General features: G+C 40.0%; 2 protein-coding genes across 2 annotated transcripts; both read left to right on the top strand.

Annotated features, from left to right (window-relative positions):
* The first annotated feature begins 6914 nt into the window (after positions 1-6914).
* ctsc (cathepsin C) lies at positions 6915-14126 on the top strand. The gene is made up of 8 exons (XM_080025306.1): positions 6915-7210; positions 7781-7926; positions 8617-8771; positions 9764-9919; positions 10600-10718; positions 12050-12181; positions 12473-12705; positions 13157-14126. Exons 1-8 carry the CDS (start codon positions 7051-7053, stop codon positions 13421-13423), a joined length of 1368 nt encoding a protein of 455 aa, XP_079881432.1. The 5' UTR covers positions 6915-7050; the 3' UTR covers positions 13424-14126.
* Positions 14127-15097: 971 nt separating this feature from the next.
* Positions 15098-23313, top strand: rab38a (RAB38a, member RAS oncogene family; the record flags this gene model as incomplete). Its single annotated transcript, XM_080054048.1, has 3 exons — positions 15098-15299; positions 19306-19586; positions 22631-23313. The coding sequence occupies 3 exons, from the start codon at positions 15098-15100 to the stop codon at positions 22784-22786; spliced, it is 639 nt and encodes a 212-aa protein (XP_079910174.1). The 3' UTR covers positions 22787-23313.
* Positions 23314-25156: the final 1843 nt, after the last annotated feature.

Below are 25156 nucleotides of genomic sequence, written 5' to 3'. Positions count from 1 at the left end.
ATATCATTGTTGAGCTATCAATGCATCACATTTGGCCGTATTGTGTTGCTCTGACTCCTCCGTGCTTGCATCCCATCCTTGCTTATCTTCCTTGGTCATAAGCTAACAAGCAAAGAAGAGATGCAAGGCTGGAGTCGCAAATGCATCAATGGGATGTGAGAAGAACCACAAGCCTCCAAAAGCCTGTACAACTGTTCTGGTACAGCTCTATCTCACTGCACATCCACACACACCAGGAAATAACTGTGATGTTTTTTTAGTGTGTTTTAAAGAGGAGCACATGAATACAAATGTTTTGTTGAACATTTCTTCTCCAGGAACACTGTGCCACCACAGCGCTTTGGCATTTACAGGTGGATTTTGAAAAAGTCACCGTTGTTTGATACACGACAGTCGTACACCCACCTACTGAGCAGCAAGAAAGGAGCTAGTTCAACCTTGTAAAGGTCAAAGGAAGAAATGACAGGGTGTTCATAATGGTTCCCTTTGTGTTGTTTACTGTGGGACCCTCCGTCAGCGAGACAACCATCCAGCAGTGCCGTGGAGTCAGACAGGAGATGGGATATAGTGTGGGAGGGAAAAAAACTAAGAAACCAAGAAAGTGTTTTTTTCTTCTTCTTTTTTTGCCATTGATAAATCATTGTGTAAACATACTACAGACTTTGAATAATTATTATGTCATATTATTAAAAAAAAGCAGATAAATGTTGTTGTCTTTTCCATCTTTTTAATCAATCATTACATATAATAAGATAGTTATTTTAACATTCTAAAGACTGCATTAGGATGCAGTTTACATGCAGAACAATCACAATCATATGCAAAGGACTCCACAATTGAGAAGGATGAAATTTACAGCTGAGGCATACTGTATCAGCCAGTATATAGGGTTATAGTAACATCTTAGTTATTCTATAGTTTTGGAGAAATGTGTAATATCAAAGTAAAGTAACATCAGACTTGGCAAACTCAGATCGAATCTATTTTGTTCTGAAATGAGTTTTTAAAATGATGGACCCCCAGTTAAATAATAAATGTTTCTTTTGTTGACAAAGACATTTGTATTAACTTGCTTCACCTTAGAATTGAGGAAGCATACCACACTGGCCTAAGATCAGCGCTCTTTATCAGCAATTAAAAATATCATACAACCATGCTTCTAAAGCCAACATGATCCTTATTCCTTTGTGAACACAAACTCCATACACTATTCTACCACAGCAGCATTTAAATACACAGTAATCGCTGCAGGGATGTCATTGTGCAACAATTACAATTATATGACAATGGTAGCCTGACAGTTCCAGTCTGGACAGACACAGCTTTTCACACCTTACATTTCCACTCTGTTCACTTTATCGTCTATTTGGACGAACTCCCAGTTTTATCGCCCACGATAAATGATCTCAGCAGTCTATGAGTGTCTGGCATGTTGGTTGAACCCAGTCAGTGGAAGCTGCCAGACAGCACATTGACAGTTCCTGTGATGTTTGCTTCCTCCTCCATCTCCCTGAGTGTCACAGTGACGTAGCAGCCACTGAATGCAACCATAGACTATAGGCTATTATAGATGACAGAGTGACACAGCTCGCCAGAGAATTGGTCTAAAAAAAAGTGATTTGTTTAACCGAAGGCGTACAGGTCAAGGCAATAAAATTACCCTGCCACCTTTCATTCTCTCTCCACGTCTCCCCAATTCAGCCTCTTCAATTTTCCTCTGTCACTTCTTTGCACCTCGCAGTATCTACTGAAAAAGCTCTCAAAAATGACATCTCAAAATTGCTGCAAATGAGCATTTTCTCGAGTAAATGGAAAGGATGAAAAGGCAATAAAAAAATCCAATACAAGCCAGTAGAAACAGTATTGTTATTACAGAGGCAATAACGATTCTTGAACACGGATGTTCACAAACACATTGATTACCTCTGATGGGTTTATTCAAGTGTGTGCAGTAACTGCAAATGAATGTACAACCTGTAAGCTTTGCTTTAGTACAAAGAATGTAAGCATCTGGTAACAGCCAAAGCTAAGGGTACTGTCTACAAACTTGGAACCTTAATATTTCGCTTGTTAACTTGTCGTAGTCTATCTCCTTTGTTTAATTTGCACATCGGGCCCTGAAAGAAAAAAACTGTCAATACACAGCCATATGCTCTGTAAATAGGTATAGGACTTTATAAACGAAGGGTATTTAACGGGACCCACTGTAGGTAGCAACATGCCTGTTTACAAAGCCTAGGTTGAGTACTGTATATGTTTCCCCAGCGCACACACACAGTATAGACAGGTAGCGGATCGTGTGGAGATATTACATTAAATTTATTTTTGATAAGTAACACAAAGAAAAGGTTTGATCACTGATGTCTTAAAATGTATCTGAGAATGTTAGATATGATGTTATTTTAATTACAGGAGCCCCTTCTTGTTCTCTACACCCTCAACTGTGCTGTGTGTCTGGTACCATAAGAAAAATCTGTGTACTTTTACATCATGCATTTGATTTTTTCTAAATGTGCTTGCGGTGCGAGTATGACACTTTCTCTATGCATGGCAGTTTATAAAGAATAAAAGCAATGAGGATTCCTCAAATACCGTATAGGCCACTACAAAATACAGTTACTGTGATCAGTGTTGTTTGTTCTCCAGTTGTACGTTGGTGCTATATTTGAAGTCTGTGTGGGCAATGGGTGTCATGTATCATGGGCAGCATGTGGTTAACAGTGTCAGGCTGTGCATGCATGTGTGCGTGGACATATATATTCGCTCCCAGTATACAGTGTGGGAGTGTGGACATATGTAAGAGGAGGGAAAAAACATTTGATTCTCCACAGCAGTTCTGTCGTGTGTAGGTGTGAGTAACTGACCGTGAAGCCTTTCCAGAGGACTTAATTTAAACGTGAAGGATGCAACGTTATCAGAAAGCTTGAGTGGCCAACCCCACTCTAGTGATGGAGTGGCTCCACCCACACCTCCAACTTGATGAAATGCAGCTCTTGCATCCCTTTTTGTGACTCAATGTGAGCAATGTGGAAAAAGCAGGAAAAGACAATGATATTAGTGCTACTGAGAGATGTTGTTAGACACAATATGGACAGTTGAATTTCAGTAGCAGTTAAAATCATTCCAAAGCCCCAATCAGGTGGAACAAAAAAAATTATCAAATATTCAACTTAGTACTAATAATTAGGTTGTTTCAGCCACTTTGTCCTTGCTGAAAGTGTTTTCTATGTGACACAGATGGAACGCACAGAGCACTGATGGCTTTCAAACGGAACAAAAATATATAAATTAGGGACAATTTAGTCGTAGATTAACATCAGGTATGAAACAGCCTAGAACATGACTCCATCAGCCTTAACTGGCGACGGCATTAATCCCATTTATTATTGCTCTTGGTTGCACTAATTAATTCAAAGTTCAAATTGGCATTCATGTAGTGTTGAAAAAATACAGGAATGATCAGGCTCAAGTGGCTGCAGCACTTCAAATGAGGGGATTTTTTAGTGGGATAAGGAGGAGTGAGGAACTATGCAAGGAATACAAATGGAGGAAGTTTAGACACATTCTGTACACAGATACACACATGCACGCACGTTGTCGATTGAGTCACTTATTAAGCAAAAATACCATATTCTGTGGTTCAGGCTTATCAAATGTGGGGATCTGCTAATAATAATTGTAAATATATCATTTGAGAGATGTGTCGCATAATGTCTATTGTCTATAGGTGTGTGTATTTTTAATTGAATTTTTCATTTAGACTTTATTTATACTCGAGAGAGCATTGAGGAGTATACTCATGTCCAATGACGTTGATTCAAGAGATATGAAGCAGATCAGCAGCTTGGGTCAGAAGTATTGTGATCAACATCTAAGGGGAGGATAGAGATGAACAGAGAGGAGTGGAGAGGAATCGAAAAAGGCCTGACAGAAGAAGGGAAAGTGTGATGGAGAGAGAGAGAGAAAGAGAGAAAGAGAGAGAGAGAGAGATGAAACCAGGCAAGCAGGCAACAAATGTGTGGCTGCCAATAAAGCAGAACTGGAAGTCGCTTGAGTTTTAATTTCCTGCCAGTGGAAGTGAGAACAATATCAAGATTGAAGCACGAGTTTCAATGAGTCACTCTCAGAGGCAGCTCAGTGGGCTCAGGCTGTTAACATTCATAACATCACCCCTCAGTCGCCTGCTCTCTGCTCCCTCAATCCTCTATTTTTTGTTATTGCATAGGCACACACATCAACAGTCATCTGAACACATTAACACACTACCATTCCATATACTGTACTGTATATACCAAACACACACACACACGCACACACACACACACACACACACACACATTGAAACACACTTGCACATTGTAATGGCACTAATGAGTCTGCATGACTAATACCTCTTTAGTCCCTTCTTCAGATGAGTGCTTATTATGGTCTGTCAAGGAGATGAGTCAGTTTATGTCATGGTTTCTATGGTGATCCAAGCCTCCAGCACTTCCCTTAAGTGCCTGCTGGCTAAAATAAGCTCTTTAACCCCTTCACTGTAACTATAGACCTATCAGGCTACAATGACACACGAACACGCAAACAGACAAGTTGAGTCTGACCTCCCCTCTGAAACAAGTGATAAAATAATCCCCCATAGGGATAAGAATACCACAAGATTAAACAAGATTAAAAAGTGGCAAACATGAAGTAAACAGTAGATTTGAATGAAGCAAATAACATCCATAAGACCATATTGTCCTATTAAAAAAGGTCACATTCGAGGTGCAATGTGGTCAAACAGTCACAGGTATCGCAAGGATCAACTGCAGATCCACTAGCCACAGCCCCTGCTGTCATTTTGTCTTTCTGGCTCAGCACACAAGGCATCACAGACCCTGCTGATGTGGAAACGTTATTAAAATAGCTAAACTGTCTTTTGAAAACAACAATTTTGAAGAAAAAAAACGACCATAGCTAAGTGTGTGTGTAGCAATGTAGAAGCCATTACAAACAGTGTTGAACATAGTGCTCTTGAAGGCAGCCTGAAAATGGCCTAGTCCCCTAATCAAGCCCCTTATATAAATCAGGTGTGTTGTGCCTCAGTATGGCTTTGTCTCTGCTGTGGCTGGTGTGGAGTGGTGACCATGTGAATAACTTTTAAGAAGATGTACAGAACTTAATTTTAAACAAGCTTCCTATTCATTTGGTTTGTTTATTTTAGCTTTAGGATAGCCCCCCTGTGACCGCGTGACTTTCCTTCTTACCCCCAAACCCGTGGTGGTGAGTAGTGTGTTGCCCACACCAATTAATCTAACTATGCAGCATAGTGAGTCGTAGTTAATTCTATTTTCCTCCATTTGGTAGGTTCACTTGCTGCTGTTTTGCCCTATTGTTTTGCCATACTGCTGTTTTGTTTTGAGTATTGTTTTGCAGTAGCCCTGTTTTGCCTTAGTTTTGTTTAGTATTGATTTGGTTGTCTTTCTTTGAACCAACTGGGGGTTAAATGTTTGTTTTCAATTGATGCTTTAATAGTTATTTTTCTTTAGGCTGGAGCTGGGTGCCAACTGTAGGGAAGCTAGGCACCCCTGGTGAGGTCCCGTCACTTAAAGCACAGGGATATAACACGTTTTTCACCAGTTTTAGTGTGTAGTAACTATTGATGTGACTCACTTGTGGTGAGTGGTAGCACTCCTCGGCATAGTTTGCCTCTCAGCAGTTGGCCTCAGCTTTAGTCTGGTTTTGTTTAAGTTTGGGACTGATATTTGAGTAGATATTGTAACTTTTAGACTTTCTATATAAATGAGTTTTAGCTGTTTTGTAATAAAGAATATTTTCCCTTTTTAGTTATCTTGTTTACTCATTTGTACACACTAAACCTTTTTACCCTTAGTAGTTCCAGTTCCTGCACATCTTGATTGTTTTCCATCTAAATAAAGATTTGGTTTATTTTCAATTCCTGTCTCTGTCTGTCAGTTAAACGAATCTGCTTGCCTTATCAGCATTGTTAATATTATTCAACACAAAAGTTACATCCCTTATTATACTTAATTTCCAGCGGTGTAGTTCCCCTGGTGGCGTTGTCGGTACTCCCTCCCCCCAATTCTTCCCCCTATAGCCTATCGCGCCACTCGCTACATTCGCAGTCATAAAGTGCAAATGTCAGGTTTAAAGTTTAACATGGTAAAAGCTAATGTATACACAAATATGTTGTGTCAGTGGCATTGAACTGGAACACTTGAAGTGAATACAGTCGTCATCGGTATCAATAATTTCACCTGGGTGCGTTGAAAAATGGCTATAATAAAACCACAAAAGTAAAACACAGGTTATAAAAACACAGGATGTAGGCCTGTAGCATAATAAGCATAGGCTACAGTAAATATTAGCAAATCATAGGCCTATCAGAGTAACAAGATATAAAGAATCCATAATGATCTTTCACTAAGCCTATTTGTATTTGTAGCCAAATAACTAACTTTAATTTAAGAATGTTTTTCACAAAATTGGTCCATGTAGCCTAGTCGGTAGAACTAGTAGGCTACTGTAAGATTCTTTGACTGGCATAAATTTATTTTTTTTACTGCGCATGCACCCAGCTGGCCGGTCACATGACAAGGAACCAAAACCGAAAAAAACGAAGGACGGTGGAGCTTGAGATAGTTGCCTGTATGTATTTCCTTGTTCGGTGACGCCTCGTAAGACGGAGTGGAAAATTCTCTTCAAGCGCCTATTTATTTACTTAGATTAATATACGTAGGTTATAGACGCTTTTTTAGTAGTGCTAATATGTAGGAATATGCTTGTGTAGACCGGCTATAAAGGTTCTCGAGTATCGACGCTATTTACTGGTGCGCATGCGCGTTGCACTGTCCAGTTTGAGTGACCTATCTTAACCAGAGAAGAAGAAACTTGTATCTTTGTGAAAAGTTTAAGTTTGCATAAATAGCAGGCAGAGGGCAGGTGTAAACAGAAGAGTCAGTCAACGTTTGGCGTGTGGGGCTGGAAAACACACTTTCAGGGGTTCCTTTGTCTAGTGCGTGTTGGCAGTTTAGCTAGCTGTGTGTGAAGATGAGACTAAAAGCTGTGCTCGTGTGTGTGCTCCTGCTCTGGGTTGAAGGGTCGTGGGGGGACACACCGGCCAACTGCACCTTTGAGGACCTTCAGGGGACGTGGGTGTTCCAGGTGTCTAAAGGAGGACGCGACAAGACGATCAACTGCTCTACTGAAGGTAAATCCCACCATCTGTCAACAATCTGCTATTCACTTCTCACACCACGACACTGATCAAATGTGATGACGGTTTTAGTTTCGCTATTGGGAAATCATGTAACATGTTTTGGGGCCTGTAGGTTTTCCAGTACAGAAAATGTGACAGATGCCTTCCTTCCTCTTTGTTCAGCGCATGTCTGATTTGAACCTGTACGCTTCTTGCACATTTGAATTTTCCTTTTAATTCCTCTGATTTACTCTTGTCTCTGCCATGTAGGCTACAGCTGTGTCCTGTCCAGTTCTTAGGTGGTTATTTAATGTTTGATCTAACAAGAGTGTTCATAAGTAAACTAACTCTAAGCCCACTGTAGTGCATCAAATGTTAAGACTGAAATCTTTAATGTCATCAAACATGCCCCTAACAAATAAAGTCTCTATTAAAAGAAAAAATCCCAACCCTGCAGCACGTTCTAATAAGTACTATTATCATGTGGTAGATTGCACATCAGATTACAATAGTATAAAAATAGTATACTATAAATGTCATTATTTAAGGTGCTTAAGTTACTCTTTGTTGTTGTATTCTCAGCCCCAGGTGGGAGCACTGTGACAGTGACCCTGGAGAAACTGTCTGTGGCTACGGATGAGCTGGGAAACACTGGCTTCTTCACCCTCATCTACAACCAGGGCTTCGAAGTGGTGCTTAACGGCTACAAATGGTTTGCCTTCTTCAAGGTAAAATATGCATTGACACAAATTCATTTATTTCAGTCAACTATTTCAACACTATCTATGCCATAATTCAGCACAAAACTGTCATTTCCAACTTTTCAACTCGTCCTTCTAAGCAAGTGTGCTGAGTGGAAAGGAAGTTGCAGCGCTGTGGTTTAACCTTTGTCCGGGCTACATTTTTTTTTTAAACACTCCTTGATATTAAGCGTTTTAAGTTTCACTATTGCTCAATTTCCTTTGCCTTCATCTGATATGATGGTATCTGGAAAATGTGCAGCATTTTAAAAAGCGGGCAAAATAGAAGGTTATGCTTTTGAGTCATGTGTTTTAGTTCTCATTACTCACATGACACTGAGTCGAGAGGAAGTGTCATAGACCGCCAGTCTTCAAAACCACTTTAGGATTTTTCTACTAATAGTTCAACTTCCCCATTGTCTGGAAATTATTTAGCTTTAGTTTCTAGCAACATAATGCCTGGTTTTTAGTAAGTAATTAACATTTATTTATATAGCGCTTTTCACAGACAGGGTCACAAAGTGCTTTACAGTGTGCATAGACAAACTCAAAGACTTTCTGATTACTGCTTTGAAAATAGCTTGCATTATATGGTGTAATCTGAAGTAATGCAATTTTTTCCTCTTATTTTGTCAAATAAATACAAGCCCTAATCTGATAAAGTCACTACACTTTCAGTACACTGACGATGGCTCTAAGGTGACCAGCTACTGCGACCAGACCCTGCCAGGGTGGGTGCATGATGTCCTGGGAAACAACTGGGCTTGTTTTGTAGGGAAGAAAGACAAACCGGCACTGCCCCGAACAGATTACAAGCGACTCCTTGGCAGCAAGTACGTACATTTTGATATTTTGGTACACCTCACTCGAAAATAAAAAGTAGAGAATCACAAGCTAATATCCTAGACTTCAGTGGGAAGATGTGTCAGTCAACTGAATCTTATCTGGGTTTTAAGCACTGATAAGTAAAGTAAAGGCAACGCTCTACAACCCTCCTAGTTTGTATTGCATGGACTTCAGATCGTCCTTACAAACATTAAATTGCATATTTAAGCTTAATGTCCTACAGGAAAAAAAATGAAATTTTTCACAACTTGCAAGTAATAGGAGCTGCTAAAAATTGAATTTGTCTCGGTCATTCTCTCCTCCATACAGCCCATGTCAAACTGTATAATGTTGGATTTACCACAGTTGCAGGAATTTAAATGTTCTAAAGCGTATTAATCCATGGTAATGCCTTATCCATGGATCAGTATGACATTCTTAAACCTTGCACCCATAAAAATGATTTAAACTTTTGTTTCAAATAAGCACATTTTAAAGTGTTATGCTTTTGTCCAGACCAAGTTGCTTTTGTTTAGAATTTGTATTTAAAATCTTTTTTTTGCATATGATTCTGTAGTGTGGGTGTTATACCCACTGCAGGTCGCCCTTAGATTAGTCTGGATGAAAACTACTTGTGTTGGGAGGATCAGTAGTACCCTCCCAAGGAACTTTCAGTTGGGTGCAGTCTCTTACTGAAATAGTCTTAAGTGCTCAAGTGAAAAATGGAGCCTGAAACTACGCCACAAGGCCATGTTTACGTCTGTATACATATTTGAGACTTATTATTCAATTTGAACTAAATGGCAGAAATTGTTAATCGTACTACACTATGTTCTAAATTGTTAAAAGACAAACGGGTTTCACACTGTAGATTAGAGGTATACACATTATATGAATACAATTATGGTGAGAACAGCAGTAAGAGCCCACGTCTGTTGAATACAGATGGAGAACTAACCAACCAACCTCACGTTTGACATTCTTCTTCTTCTCCTTCCAGGCTTCTCCAGAAACCTTTCAAACACAACCTGAACTTCATTGATTCCATTAACTCTGTTCAGAGATCCTGGAAGGCTGTTCCCTACCCAGAGCATGAGATGTACACTCTGCAGGAGCTGCAGTACAGAGCAGGGGGGCCCGCCTCCCGAATCCCAATGTGAGTACTTCCTTATACTTCTCATTCTATACCACAGAGTTCACCCGGTGTCATGGATATGACGGAGGTGGTCACGACCGCATATGCATTTGTAATCTGTACTCCTATATTAATTTAAGCATTCAAAATGACTTTTGCTAAAGAAAAATGTTGGGGGGGCGCTTGTGGTGTAGTGGTTAGAAAACTCGCTCATAGAGGCTCAGTCCTCAGAAGCAGCAGACCACAGGTTTCAAATCCGGACCGTGGACGTTCTCTGCATGTCATTCCCCCCTCCCATAAAAAGGCATAAAAATGCCCCAAAAAATTATCTTTAAAGGCGTACGTCCTACTTATCAGAGGTCTATAAAAGATGGATGCTTTTCTTCCATTTTTATTTCATTGTGTATATATATCTCTAAGTTTGCTCATATTGCTTTTAATGTAATATGTGTGCGACTCAAATCCTTAATTGTTTGCACTACCATCAGTCCGTGCAAAATAAACAGACTTCAGAAACTGTACTGCTTACGTCCAACACTATCAACATCTGCTTAAACTAAACTCATTGGGTAAAACTTTAAAATATTTATTTGGGCTAATGCATCCGTGAGTCTACATGCATTTCATTTCCATAGTATCAGGATTTCCGTTTAAAAAATAATGTCCAATTTTAAATTGCCCTTCTTTCATTTCTCCTTCAGGCGCGTTGGCACTATGCCTGTGACAGCTGAAGTAGCCAAGATGGTGGCAGGTCTACCTGAACGCTGGGATTGGAGAAACGTTAATTCTGTAAACTTCCTCAGCCCTGTGCGAAACCAAGGTGAAATTCATGTGTTGTCTTTAGGATCAGAGGCAGACAAAAAGCAAACCTTTTTCACTTGAGCAGCTGTCGGTGAGGGCAGACTGCAGCCAGTCAGCTACTTTGCTTCCCTCTTGGCAGGTGTTGGTCTGCTCGCCGCTCTCCTCCCGCGCTTCTGCACAGCCTAGTGTGTGAGTGGAGAGATTATGCGTGCTGAGTAGTTTGAGTGTGTGAGAGAGCCTCTGTAGGGCTGGGTTTAAGGATGTGGAGAGGGCTGGAGTGTTTCAATAGAAGCCCTCTAAGCCGCTGTGCTGCTTGTTAAGCTTCAGTGTTACAAGCCAGGTGGAGTTGTACAGTTTGATTTCACTTCACCGAAATTGGGTAGACTTGAGGATAAATTGGTCTGGCTGGGTTTTAAAAAGGAAAAATGGCCGTTTAAAATCAAATGCATTTGCCCAATGATTACCTTCAAGGGAAGATTCAGGTGTTACTTGCATTTTACCAAATGTAATCTTCATAAGTCCTGTCAGAAGGCTATACTATACTTAACATTTCTCCAGAATCACCTGAAATTTCTCCAAAATCACCTGAAACTGATCCCATCATATTAATAAATTCTTAGGACAACAATCACTAGCAGAGATCTTTAATTTGAACAAATGGTTGTTGCACATTATTAGTTTGAAGTGACTTAATAAAATCTCCTCAGTGTCGCCATGACTTGAATCATTACTATAATTAAACCTCCCTGCAGCCCTCTGTTCTCTGACTTCATGCGTTTCTGCAGAGCATTTTATTGTTCTACTGTGAATGGTAACCAGTGGCTTTAATCAGTGTATCTGTCTGTACTTTTGATGGCAATTTATGAACATACATTTTTGTTTGTTTGTTTCCTGGATTTATTTGAGGCACTAGTCGAGCAGATCCTTTGCGTTATGCCTTGTTTTGGATTACATTTCATTGTAATGTTAGCCCAAAACGAATTGAAAAGCCAAAAACATGGTCGCAAAAAAAAGACATTAAAAGGCCTTAACATCGTGCAGACTAAGTATGAATAAGTACATGTAAAAGGCAGATTGTGAAGGTATTGTATCGGCAGTTTCTTTGGACGGTATTTTTCAATATCAGATGTTGACGTAGTGGTCATATTTTTGCGCCATTATTAACTGCATGGTCTTAAACATAATGCTGTTTAATCCATTTTATTTACATACATCAGAGATTCAATAGCAGACTTTAATACTATCTAATTGCAATACCAACTACTATAGTACTAGCCAAATGGTCGGCCAACAAAAACTTTTAAAAGAAAAAGTGTAACAAGCCCTGTGAACTGTGATGTTGTGTTTCAGCATCATGCGGTAGCTGCTACTCCTTCGCCTCCATGGGAATGCTGGAAGCTCGTATTCGAATCCTCACCAACAACAGTGAGACGCCCATTCTCAGCCCACAGCAAGTGGTCTCCTGTTCTAAATATTCTCAAGGTAAACTAAAATCTCATCTAGTTTCCTCACCATATCAATTATATTTTAAAATTGTTAAAGAGGACTATTGCAGATATTAGTTGGTCAGAGGTACATCATGTTTTTAGTAGAAAATTCATATTGATGCATGATCACGGCAAAGAGTCATACTGCTGTATGTAGAAAAGCCTCACATTTTTCATCTTTGTCCACATAATAGATTTCTCTATGTAAGAGTCAAGACAACCTCCGGAATTATTTTCTTAATTTTTTATTTGATACATATTAACGTGTATCCCTCCTCCTCTTAAGGTTGTGATGGTGGGTTCCCGTACCTGATTGGGAAGTATGCACAGGACTTTGGCATTGTGGACGAATCCTGCTTTCCATATATTGCAAAGGACTCCCCGTGTGGCGTTCCTAAAAACTGCAAGCGCGTTTACGCGGCAGAATACAGCTACGTCGGAGGATTTTATGGCGGCTGCAATGAGATGGCCATGATGTTGGAACTGGTCAAGAATGGACCCATGGCAGTCGCCTTTGAGGTAATACGGCTGCTCACTGCTATTCCTATAGTATGCACTACAGTGTGTGTGTTCACTGAAAGGCTGGAGTAAAACATTTTTATCAGAAATGGCTGCTAAAGAGTTCCCCTCTTGACATTGAATATTTTATTTGTAAATATAACAACTTTTAAAAATGGGGCGCCCTTAGCTCAGTTGGTAAGGCGTCCTCCCCCCCCCCCCCCCCCCCCGGGCCGGGCCCAGCAGCAGACCAGGGTTCGATTCCCAACCGCGGCCGTTCTCTGCATGTCACTCCCTTCTCTGCCCCATTTCACCTCTGTCTCTCTGCACTATCAAATAAAGCATAAAAATGCCTTATATATCATAAAAAAAAATAAAAAATGTTTTCTGCGCTTTCTCCTCAGTAGGCCTTCCTGCTGCATATGTATACAGTAGCTCAAATGTGACGTGAATGTTCCCTATGCTTCCACAGGTCTACCCTGACTTCATGAGCTATAAGGAGGGCATCTACCACCACACAGGCGTCACTGACCCCTTCAATCCCTTCGAGCTGACCAACCACGCAGTGCTGTTGGTGGGGTACGGGCGCTGCCACATGACCGGACAGAAGTACTGGATCGTCAAGAACAGCTGGGGCACCAGCTGGGGTGAGAACGGCTTCTTCAGAATCCGCCGGGGAAGCGACGAATGTTCCATTGAGAGCATCGCGGTCGCAGCAAACCCTATCCCCACATTGTAGACGCTCAACAGTCGGGCTGGGGCTCTCAATGATGAGTCTCAACTTAGATCTATTCTCTCTGTAGCTTAGCTGTTCAAGCTACATTCTGTTACTGTTCACAGCAGGTGACATCATGTCACATGGGTATCACTTGTCTGTCTTCTTCCTTGCAAATATAAAAAGCACAATATTAAGACGAATATTGAGATTGGGAAAGCCCTGGTTTATCAAAGCACTGTGTAGATGATGTAGTAAAGCCAGGTACAGTACAAATTGGCAATAATGTTTACAGCACCTTGATTTGAATTGGAAAGAAATATATTCTGCTCTGCTGCTGCCATTTTACTTTCTTGACGTACCAAAGTCTGTTAGTCGATCGTTTCATCTTTTAATTATTTTAACTGATTAGTTGCCTGTGAGCGATTTTCGCTCAAGCTGAAACTGCCGATACAAACTTGGACTCGAAAAGGATGAGTAAATACTGTGACAAATCATGATGAGTTTTAAATTATTTTTGTAACCTTTTGAAGGGGAACTGGCCACAGGAGTTGCTTGTCAGGTGCAGGACCTTGATTCTTTGTCTCAGGGAAGCACAGTGGACTAATGTAATATCTTCTGTCCTCGCACCAGACTAAAGCCACCACTGCCGACTCATTGGGGAAAGTCCCCTGTGGAGCATTTTAAAGGGATTTCTTTGTGATTTAATAAAAGGGATCTGACTGTCGGTAGTGTATTTTATATTCTGCCTCCCATTCTGTGTAAGCAAGTGTTTCCATTGTGTTTAAAGATTTGCACTTTTAAAAAGAAATTGACAGAAATAAATTACAGTATTTGTTTTGTGAGAAGATGGATGCACCACCAGAGATTATAACAAACCACAAGAGGGTGATGGACTAATGGTACATTTAGTGAGCCAATCTCCTTATGTGGCTGAATTCTATTGTTTTATTTAACTATTATTTGATCAAAGATTAAATGCAACTGACTAACAGTGGTGTAAAGTAGAACAGTACAGTATTTGATTATTTCCATGTAATGCTACTGTATGTCTTCTCCACATCATTTATAGGTCAATTATAGTGTCAAAATAAAACATCAACCTGCAAGGTTGGATCATGATATATTACATCAAATCATGATCTTATAAAAAATGTTTTTATTTTTATAATTGTTTAATCAATGGAACTACCAGTACTCAATGTGTTGAAATGATAGGCCTAAAAATGAAATAAATCTCCTAGATCAGCACCAACATTACATTAAGTCAATTGACACAATTCAGTAGTGTAATAGATAATGTAATATATTTGCAGGGTCTGTGGGTAAGGTTACTTTCACTTTGTATAAGTACATGGTGTTGGCAATAGGACTTTTACTTGTAACAGTTGGCTATTATTCCTGCTGTATTTTTACTTTTACTAAGTAAACAATCAAAACACTTGTTTCATAATTTATTTAACATTTAATAAGGATTCCCCCTCCATGAAACACTCCCGGGCACTGCCCTGCGTGAGTCACAAGGTCCACACGTCTCTGCTCCAATTCCCTCAGTGGGCCAGGGCGTACCTTACCTCCCCTTCTCTCTCTCTATTTCTCTCTCTCTCTCTGAGCTGTCCCGTGCGTTCCCTCCTTTCATCACCACGGTCCTCTCCATTACGGTGGATTCATGCGCAGCTCTCGCCCTCCTCGGTCGCCATGCAGAACAACCACCAAAAGGAACATCTTTATAAGATTTTAGTGATAGGGGACCTCGGGGTCGGCAAGACCAGCATCATCAAGCGGTATGTCCATCACAACTTCAGCCCCAACTATCGAGCCACCATCGGGGTGGACTTCGCACTCAAAGTCCTCAACTGGGACCAGGAGACGGTGCGCCTGCAGCTGTGGGACATCGCAGGTAGGCCTAATGTCCAACTTTACGCACGGCTCTCGGGGGGGAAAACGTTTATGGAGCACTGTGGAAAATAGAAGAATCCCCACATTATGTGACTTGCAGGCCTACTCCCTGACCCTATTCTGAAGTGAGCCATATTTAGTTTGCTATCTTAAGAGGAACATATTTGTAGTGATGAGTTATGTGCTGACTGACTATGAATACAGAAGTATTAGTTTTTCTTTTCAAGATGAAGCTGGAAATTGAAAATACTTTGGTAAACAATTAAGCAAAAGTAAATGCTCCCAGTCTAGTGGAAATTGGCCTCCGGCTACATTTTGAAATTCAATAATGTTATTGGCAGGCTTGTGTTGTGGATGATGTTATTTTTGCTTCTCACAATGTTGTGGCTGCAATGAACATCAACAGTCCCATCCTTGATGAAGCCTACAGGAACATTGAAAAGCTTCAACCTAAATTGACCTACATTTAGGTTGAAGCTTTTCAAATAGTAAATGAGCTCGGCTGCTTTTTCTTTCAGGTCAGGCAAATAATCATATGTCAGTCATAGAGTGTGTAGGCCCTTTTAAAGTATTTTAGATTTACAGACAGTTTGTGGTCAGAAATAAAAAGACAGCGAACCAGAAAATGAGCATTATACCTTTTTGTAACAGTTGTTTTGTATCCATTGTTTGTAGATGTATAATATTACGGGTTATCCAGGGTTAATGTGAACCAGGTGACCTGCTGGCATCCAACATACAGTTCAAATCACTTGGCAACACATTTCTACAATTACACGTTTCTCTTTTGTGACTCACTTGAGGATCACACCCACAAGTCTTGAAACAGAGGAAGGTTTACTCCGTGGTGCCAATTAAGATCACATATATGTTATGAATACAATTACATATATTTTGTTAATGTAAAATCAAACCCACACTTGTGACAGCTCAAATTTCATAGATTCATAAAATGTTGATAAAGCTCCTTAATAATTAAGTTTAGTCTGTGGTGACTTCTAAGTGTTCTTTAAATTCCAGTTACCATTTCAGACATCAAATATGCGTTACTTTTTCTGTTAAGTGTCACATGGCCCTGTGCTAGTGCATCATGGCACCACATGACATAACAAAAAAGCAGCAATGCCAACAACCATTATGATTGTTTTTAACCTGGTACGAACCACTCTCTTAACTGGATGGTTGAGCCCAAATACTTAGATTTTTCAATTCAGAGCCAACAAGGAGCACTGTTTCCAGCCTACTGTATACATGTTTATCATATCCTGGTTATGGTTTGATAATTTTTCAACAGGTTTTGCAGCCATTGTCCTATGGTTTCTGTCAACTCTTCACCAATACTTACTGTTGTTTTCATTCTCTAATATGTGGGACATCTCATCTCATTAAAAAAAGTATGAACCTAAAATTCATATTATATATACAGTATAACATGTAGTTCTACCTTGCCTATAGTGGCCACTCACAATATTCTACACCGGCATGATTCTCTGTATTTGGTGATAGCTGCTTTGAAAGGGAGAAATTTACCTTTTTCTCAGTCAGTATTTAATGCTTGTTACATATATAATAAAGGCTTTTGAGTGGGAAGCTGTTGTGTAGGATAATAAAAGCTAAAGGCTACAGCAGTCTCCTCTCACATGAGTGTCGGCTGAGGTTCAGAAGAATCCACTGACCTGCAGCTCACTCTCCCCTCCTGCGTGCCTTCTCCAGTGAGCACAAGCGGCAGTCATGTGTCTCCAACTCATGTGAGTGAGATTTGAGGCCCGAGCTCTTGTATACAGAAAGCTTGTATTGTGGTCTAAGGATGAGTGTCTCGCTCATATCAAACTGCTGTGGGTGTGTTCTGTATGTGCCCTAAAGTTATGGCAACCTTCATGTGTGGGGAAGACATGTAAATGTTCTTCCTATGATCCAAATGAAACATTTGGATCATAGGAAGAACATTTACAGATTGTGGCAATTAAACACACTTACTTACAAATAAACCTAGATAAGGTCTTTTGCTCCAAAAAACATGTTTTTGTATGAGACCTATAAACGTCACCCAGCAGCACTGCTGTGGGTTTGTTTGGGTATTTTTTTTTCTCATGCTACGGATGCAATAAATCACTATCTGTCTCGGTGCATTTCCAAAGACAAATATTAACTCTCTTTCGCTCTATTTTTGACTGCCATTTTTCTTTAGCCTGCAGCTGACAGGCTGCAGGGGCGTACAGCATTAAGATGTGAATGAGGCTGGCTTGTGGCTGTGGTAATCAGTGGCTGCAGACCAGGCTTGACTGCTTCTGTTTTATAGGGCTCTTTACTTCACTTCATCTACACTGAATTATGGCAGCATTTAATCTGTATTAATTAAGCCGCAAATAAAGTCTCAAACATTAACACAATATTCTGCCAAAGTTAAACAGTTAAAGTTATTGTACGGCAGAGGTTTCTTCTGTTCTATCTTCTTTTCACCAGCTTGAGTTTGGAAATACGGAAATAATTGGATACATTTGAAGGAAAATGTGATTACAGCTTTGTGGTTGTTTGCGTTTGTGGCCAGACCGCTGTCAGTCATATATAAGCAAACTGCACCCACACAGTCCTGATGAAGCGGATTTATGACAGTTAGACTCATAATTTATAATACCAAAGAGAAGAACTTTACTCAAAATATTCCTTATTTGATCATGGATATTTAATGAAACAGAGAGATAGGAGAATGTTTTGAAACCAATGTGTTGTAAAGCTTGAAACATCATCTGATGTCATTGCCTAGAGAACATAAGTAGGTTTGAGCTGCAATACACAGAGAGCGGAATACATAATGTCTCACTTATATGGTGTATGGTAATACAGTGCTTAAAAAAAACTCTTAATATAATACAAGTTTTTTTTATACTGTGTGTGAGTTGTCCTTGGACAAGACACAAGTCCTCCCAGCTGCTCATTCTGCTCACACTGTGCTCTGAACCACCTGTGCAAAACAGAAACTGTTTCTTTGGGCCTCAACAGAGCAGTATATACTGTACAATGACTATGAACTCCTGTCCACTTCACCACTATGCAAGCTGCTTTCGCTTGGACCACTGAGAAGGTTTTGGTGTTTAGTCGACAGTGTGAAAATATCTTGCCCTCGAGCGGATGGTGCTTTTAGCAGAAGTTATGGATGGGAAAAAATCAGTGTGGATACAACATTCCAGCGGGGCTTATCAAATTCATTTCACCCTCGGGAATTTTTACAGGAAGGTTCACAGACAGGTGCCCTCACACTCGCAACACACACGCACCCAAACACACACGCACACACACACACACGCACACACACACACACACACACACACACACACACACACACACACACACACACACACACACACACACACACACACACACACACACACACACACACACACACACAAATGTACACCAAAGACACCTTACTCCTCCTCCCATCCTGCCTCTATTTATCCGTATCTACATCTAATCTCTGTTTTTCTGTAGCTCTTGGAACAGTACAAACATGCATGTAATTGTGTGTGTGTGTGTGTGTGTGTGTGTGTGTATGTGTGTGTGTGTGTGTGTGTGTGTGTGTGTGTGTGTGTGTGTGTGTGTGTGTGTGTGTGTGTGTGTGTGTGTGTGTGTGACTAGGTGTGTAGGTGTGTGTGTGTATTGGAGTGAGTTGGTGAGGTATATTGGGAATGATTGCATGGTAGCACATTTGAGACAAGAGTGTGATAAAATGAGTAAATCGGATGAGTCAAACTCAAGCCTCCGTGTCTTTTTGCTGCTCAAGTGACACTTGCAGCTTTTTCGTTGCCAGCACGTAGCCAATGTCCCTGTGAAGGGGAACAAAATGAAAAGATGAATTCCTCCATGTGCATCAATCCAAGTTCTTACAGCCCTATGCCTTTAAAGCTACCTGAAGCAAATTATAATCCGGGATATTGGGCCATATAGGCTAAATAAGATTACACTGGTACCAAGTGATAATCATTTTGTGTCTGTGTATGTCTCCCCAGGTCAAGAGAGGTTTGGCAACATGACCCGTGTGTACTACCGCGAGGCCATGGGCGCCTTCATCGTCTTTGACGTCACAAGGCCCGCCTCCTTTGAAGCCATCACCAAATGGAAGGAGGATTTGGATTCCAAACTTTCCCTTGCCAATGGGAAACATGTAGCCACTGTACTTTTGGCAAATAAATGTGACCAGGGCAGGGACGTACTGACCAATAATGGAATAAAGATGGAGCAGTTCTGCCAGGAGAATGGCTTCGTGGGATGGTTCGAAACGTCAGCCAAGGTGAGAAATGCAAACATAAATACAGTCTGCAGTAACATGGCTAGCAAGATGGTGCTGTAACAGAGAGTAGCTTTCAACAGTAGCTCCGAGGTTCAAGCCTCCAGGTCCTTCCTGTTCATATGTCCTTAAGAAGCAGCTGACCTGCTGAGAGTTCAACCATATCAGACGCAGCATCTGATTCCCCTGTGGAGAAGCCACCATAGAGTCACATTAAGAATGTGAAGAAAAGTTCTTCAGTCTATCAGTATTTGCATATCAATAGAGCCTCAGTCTCACCCCAGACACCAATATCTCAGGTCAGCTGCTCTTGTATCTGGTGCTCTATCATCCAGACAGGATGTTAGGGAATGTTGAAGGAATATAGAAGTCCACTGTTTTTCTACTGAGGGTCTGAAATATTAAAGGTATTTCAATATTTTTTGACAATAGGGTTATTGGCTTTCTTGAAGAGTTCGATGAGATGATTGACAATAGCCGGCCATGAAAAGTGGATGAATAGATTTACAAAAGTATCATAAAAGTATAAGTTACTATGGATTTAGGCATGAGTTAAGTTCAGTCTGCCTTCAACCCCTGTAACCGGTTTTATCAGCAGACTTTGTAGCTGATAACATTTAGTGCCCAGACTGAAATGGACACAAAGTCTTATCAGCATGTAGGCAGATAAAACACAGACTAAAAAATAGAAGATACGAAACACAAAATGTGAAACTTCATAAAACATAAAAAAACTTCAATAAACTGGAGTAAATTATTATTCAAGTTGAAATGATGCAGACATGAATGGCAGAATGTGAATTCTGACTCGGTGATGAGCTCAGGTTTAGCAGCTAATTTGGAACAAGAATCTCACAGCTGGATGGTAGAGGAAGAAAATAGACCAAGACATGCGCTGCGAGCGTACCCAGACACACACACACACACACACACACACACACACACACACACACACACACACACACACACACACACACACACACACACACACACACACACACACACACACACACACACACACACACACACACACATGTACAGTAGGCTAAAAGCAATACAGCTATCTCATCTTATCATTCAAAATATTTAATTTTTATTTATTTTTAAGTTTCATGGTTCAGGCATATTTTTAAAGTTTAATGGTTCGACACCATATCTGTGTCTTTGCTCGTAGTAGCTTTGCACTATTAAGTTAATTGAAATTTGTGAAGTAATTTTCCAGATATAGTTCAAAGAAACAAACAAAGATACAGAAAATCAAGCTTGCAGGTAACTGGAAATAGTGGCAACCAAGAATAACTGCTGCAGTGAAAGAACAATAAAGCTGGTTAAATAAATTGAGGGTTTAAGCTGTTAAAATCAAGCCAGTAAACCCATCAATGTATGGAGAGGCTTTACTTGAGCTGGTATGTGAAACATTCTGCGTCTGCTAGTGGCAACTAACACCTCAGTGCACTCAGTAGAGTCTTAAGCCCTGGCAGCTCTTTGTTTTGTGCTTGTTTTCATAGAATCCTGCCAATATGTAGCAGCGACTGTGCAGCCATTTTGCAGTGAGAGTCATCGTATTGGTAACCGAAGATGTAAATAGCAACAGACCATGAATATTAAGTGATGTGTGACATTTGTACAAGAATGTATACATTTTTCCTTTTGGGCTGAATAAGAGTCTAGGTTAATATATCATGGTGACACTTGACAGCAGCGCAGGCAGGGTGTGCTCTGAATGCACAAGTATGCACACAGAAAGTACTGATAATGAGGCTGGCAGGGAGCCGAGAAGGTGTTTTTTCTGTTTTTTGTTATTTTATCTTGGTTTGGAGGAATTCTTTTGCTCCATATCTAAGAGTGAGTGTGATAAATCACCTCATGGCACACAGAGGGGATTGTGTGTGTTAGCAGATAGCACCATGTCACATCTTATTGAGCACACAATTGGATCTAATGAAGATTCATGGTTTCTAATGCTACTGCATCAGGCTTCACATATTAAGACAGTGTCCATGCACGGCTGGTCCTCTCCTCGTGTTAACCTCACTTTTAACACCCTGGGCCATTCTTCCAGTTTACTCAGCTTTCAGATCAGCTCTGAGATGCTCTTAATCCTTTGTATGGGTGCTGTCGAGAAGGCTTTTTAAAATGTATTGGTGGGATGGGTTTGTAAATCAGACATGACCATAGATAGTATAATAAAGGACATGACATGTTTCCCTGGAGGATTTCTTAGTTCTATCCTTTTGGCTCTGATAATTTCATAAATGAACATCCTGGTGACAAAGTTGTATGTAAGATTCCCAACATAAAAATTAAAATGAGACATTGAATATAGCATAATAAAAATTACATGCATAAGATAATTCTATGTAAAGTTACATTTACATACATTTCTGTCTCACTTTGACAAAAATCACTCATTTGCCAGTACTGTTTATTTAAAAAAAACAGTACTGGCAAATCAAATAAAAGCAACTGAGCTGTCACATAAAATGCCCTTTCCCATTATTCAATACCTCAGGAAAGGTTAAATATTTTGAGATGAGAGATGCAGATCAGTGAGAAGTCAGTTGTTACATTAAATAAGGAATTGAATATCTGTTTAGTGAGTGTCTGCATAGATTTAAACATATTCATATTTTTATGAAGGCCTTCCTGCTACAGTGAGAGTGGTGTCCTCTTGCTCAAAATGAGCCCTTACATTTAAACTTTAGTTTTATTGTCAGCCAGAGTGTGTGAGGCACTTAGATTTCATTTGAGAATCATGTATATATTGCTCATTTAGAAATATTGTACTTGTTTGATCGCTTTTTTTACATTGCTTTTTTTGCTCCAATATGTTGTGTTTGTGTGTAAAGGAGTTTGTGTTCACAATCATCCATCTATACTAAGTACTTTAGTAATCGTTCCATTTGGTTTACCCAGCTGCTCTCACAGGTTTCATCTTGCTACGGTTGTTTTATACGTTTGCATTAATCAATTTATCCCTCTCTCTCTCTGTGTCCTCCCCCTCTTCTTCCCTCTCTTTTCATACTCTTGTCCTGTCTCTCTTTCAGGAAAACATCAACATCGATGAAGCAGCGAACTGCCTGGTGAAACACATCATGGCCACAGAGAATGACATGCTCCAATCAGAAGTCCCCGACACCATCACCCCCCAGTTAGAGAACGACAAAGGCGGGACATGCTCCTCTTGCTTCCGATCTCAGTAACAGCTCCAAACTGTCGGATGTCCTTTTTTGTATCTCATTACAATGCAATGTCGATTTAGTCTGTGAGGCCAGCAGGTAGTGGGGGAACTACCTTGACAGCGTCTTAGGAAGCATTTACTGTATGTATGGCTGACAACTCCTTTTTCTTGTCTGGTAGCCCGGGTTTTGGGGGATACAGGGTGTGTTGTGGGGATGACAGGGGAGGCATCATGCTCAAGAAATGGATGGATTGAAATGGAGACGGATAGAGAGAGAGAAAAAGAGAGAGAGAAAGAGAGAGAGAGAGATGGATGCAGCTGCGTGCACTTGTCAAAGGCAAGGTCACCCTCTGTGCGACTTGGTGCCTTCAACACTGCCACTTCGGTTACCATGGAGACAGTTAATGAACACATGCACATGGACAGAATTGCAGCATATCTCAGCCTATCTGTGCTAAAGGTCCATGGAAGAAACCTGTATTAACAAACCATCTTAGGTGTCTCTTTCTTTTGCTCTGTCCTCTTATTGTTTCCTCTCACCTTGCCCTGACAGCACTTTTTTAAGGTTTTCACATCCAGCCATTCTGGACATGGTGAAGCAGGCAAAAACGTACATTTATATCTCGTAATTCAATGGTTTTATATTAAGTTTATATTCAACTGTTTAATATTTGTAATATTTGTAATTATGGGATAAATTCATATATATACAAACATGTACATATTATATACAGTATAATGAGACAGATTATAGGACCAAATGAATAAACCTTTACTGACCTAAATGTCTGGATGTGATCTTTTTGTTATTATTTTTTTTAAATGCTTTGCACACCTGTTTTTTTCCGGTTACTCTGGCTGATTCTGACAAGGTTGGGTCCTTCGCTGCAATCTATGATTAAGGTGTAAATAATCCAATTCTAACAGGTGCAACCCAGTAACATGAGAGTGAGGGAGCTGTCAGTAACACACAGTTTGTACCTGAGAGGAAGTCAAATCATGCAACATATGTAAGTAGGAACACCTGCGTAAGACTATAGGGGATTGAGGTGTAACCCGGTCCTTTTCATTTCAATTGAGTTGCATTTAAAAAGCTAAATTAACAATATTAAACATACTTTTCTAACTTTAATAAAGAACATAGAATTTTGTGTTTGGGTCCTCTTACATACAGCATGTCCGAATGTTTTGTTACCAGTCTAGTCTTGATATTGATGATAATTACTTTAACACTGAAAATACCGTCCATTTACAGTTTTTTTCGATTGCTAACCCACAGTGGGCACAACTGTAGCTCAATGTGCAAAACTCTAACTACAGTCTGCACTACCAACAGTCACTGGAGCTGAACAGTTCACTCCACCTGCAAAATAGGCTCAGTGCAGCAAACACTATGAATTGTCCTCACTGAGATAACACACACTGTCACTCAGAATATGCTCAGAGTACAAACACTAGCATCAAACCCCAATACATAAATTACAAACTTTTAATCTTTACAGTTTGAATAATTTGAGTTATTTCACACAAATTACGTAATATTTTCTTTGATGAAAGGGTGAAATTCTTTCACATGAAATTGTTTATTTTATAACATACCAGTTTTTATAGGAAAACAAAAAGAAATGAAAATCAGAAGTTTGCTTCAATAGATACACATTTTGTATATTTTATTGAAAATATTTCCAAATGTAGTATGTATCTGTGTAAATATTCTATAATTGTAATACAGAAATCTATCCTGCAATATTGTCATTTACTGTAAGGATGCAACTCTAAGCTGTTTGTTTCCTGGGAAATTCGTATTATGCAACTTTAGATTTTTGCAGATTGGGTTGCACTCTCAACCCTGCCTCTCTCAATGAGAGACCATGATTCACAACAGGGTCTATCAGTGTAGCCCTTACTGTATTTCATCAGACATCACAGCTCTATGTATTCCTCCACACATCCACACTCTCACTGCCACTCTTCTCCCTCCAACAACCTGTCTTCATTGGTCCATTTCCCAAAAAATATATATTTTTGAGCTTTCCCTTTATACTGTATGTTCACTAACAAGTCTAAAACAAGACATCTTACAGTAGTGTTTCGGTTGAAATTGCAATCTGCAGTGTTTGAAATGCACTAGGCATTCATTCTGTTTTGAATGTGTGGTTTACAGTTGTGGCAGTAGTGCGTTTGAAAAAAGGGCTGGAAATCCACAGTGTTGTGCAGGCTGTGGTTAAGCCATGAGATAGGTGTGTAGAGTTTTGAAAATTGTGTTTAAGCAATGAAAAACGAGCTAGAGTTTGGCCCGAATGAACCGCTGCTCTGCATACTGTTGTTAGAGTTTTGCACATGTCGCTCCAGTTGTGCCCACTGTGGTTTAGCAATCGAAAAAAACTGTAAC

The sequence above is a fragment of the Ammodytes marinus genome (assembly GCF_949987685.1).
Source record: "Ammodytes marinus genome assembly, chromosome: 3".
Classification (NCBI taxonomy): Eukaryota; Metazoa; Chordata; class Actinopteri; order Uranoscopiformes; family Ammodytidae; genus Ammodytes; species Ammodytes marinus.
Note: the sequence above shows the minus strand (reverse complement) of the source record. Positions and strands in the feature narration are given on the sequence as shown.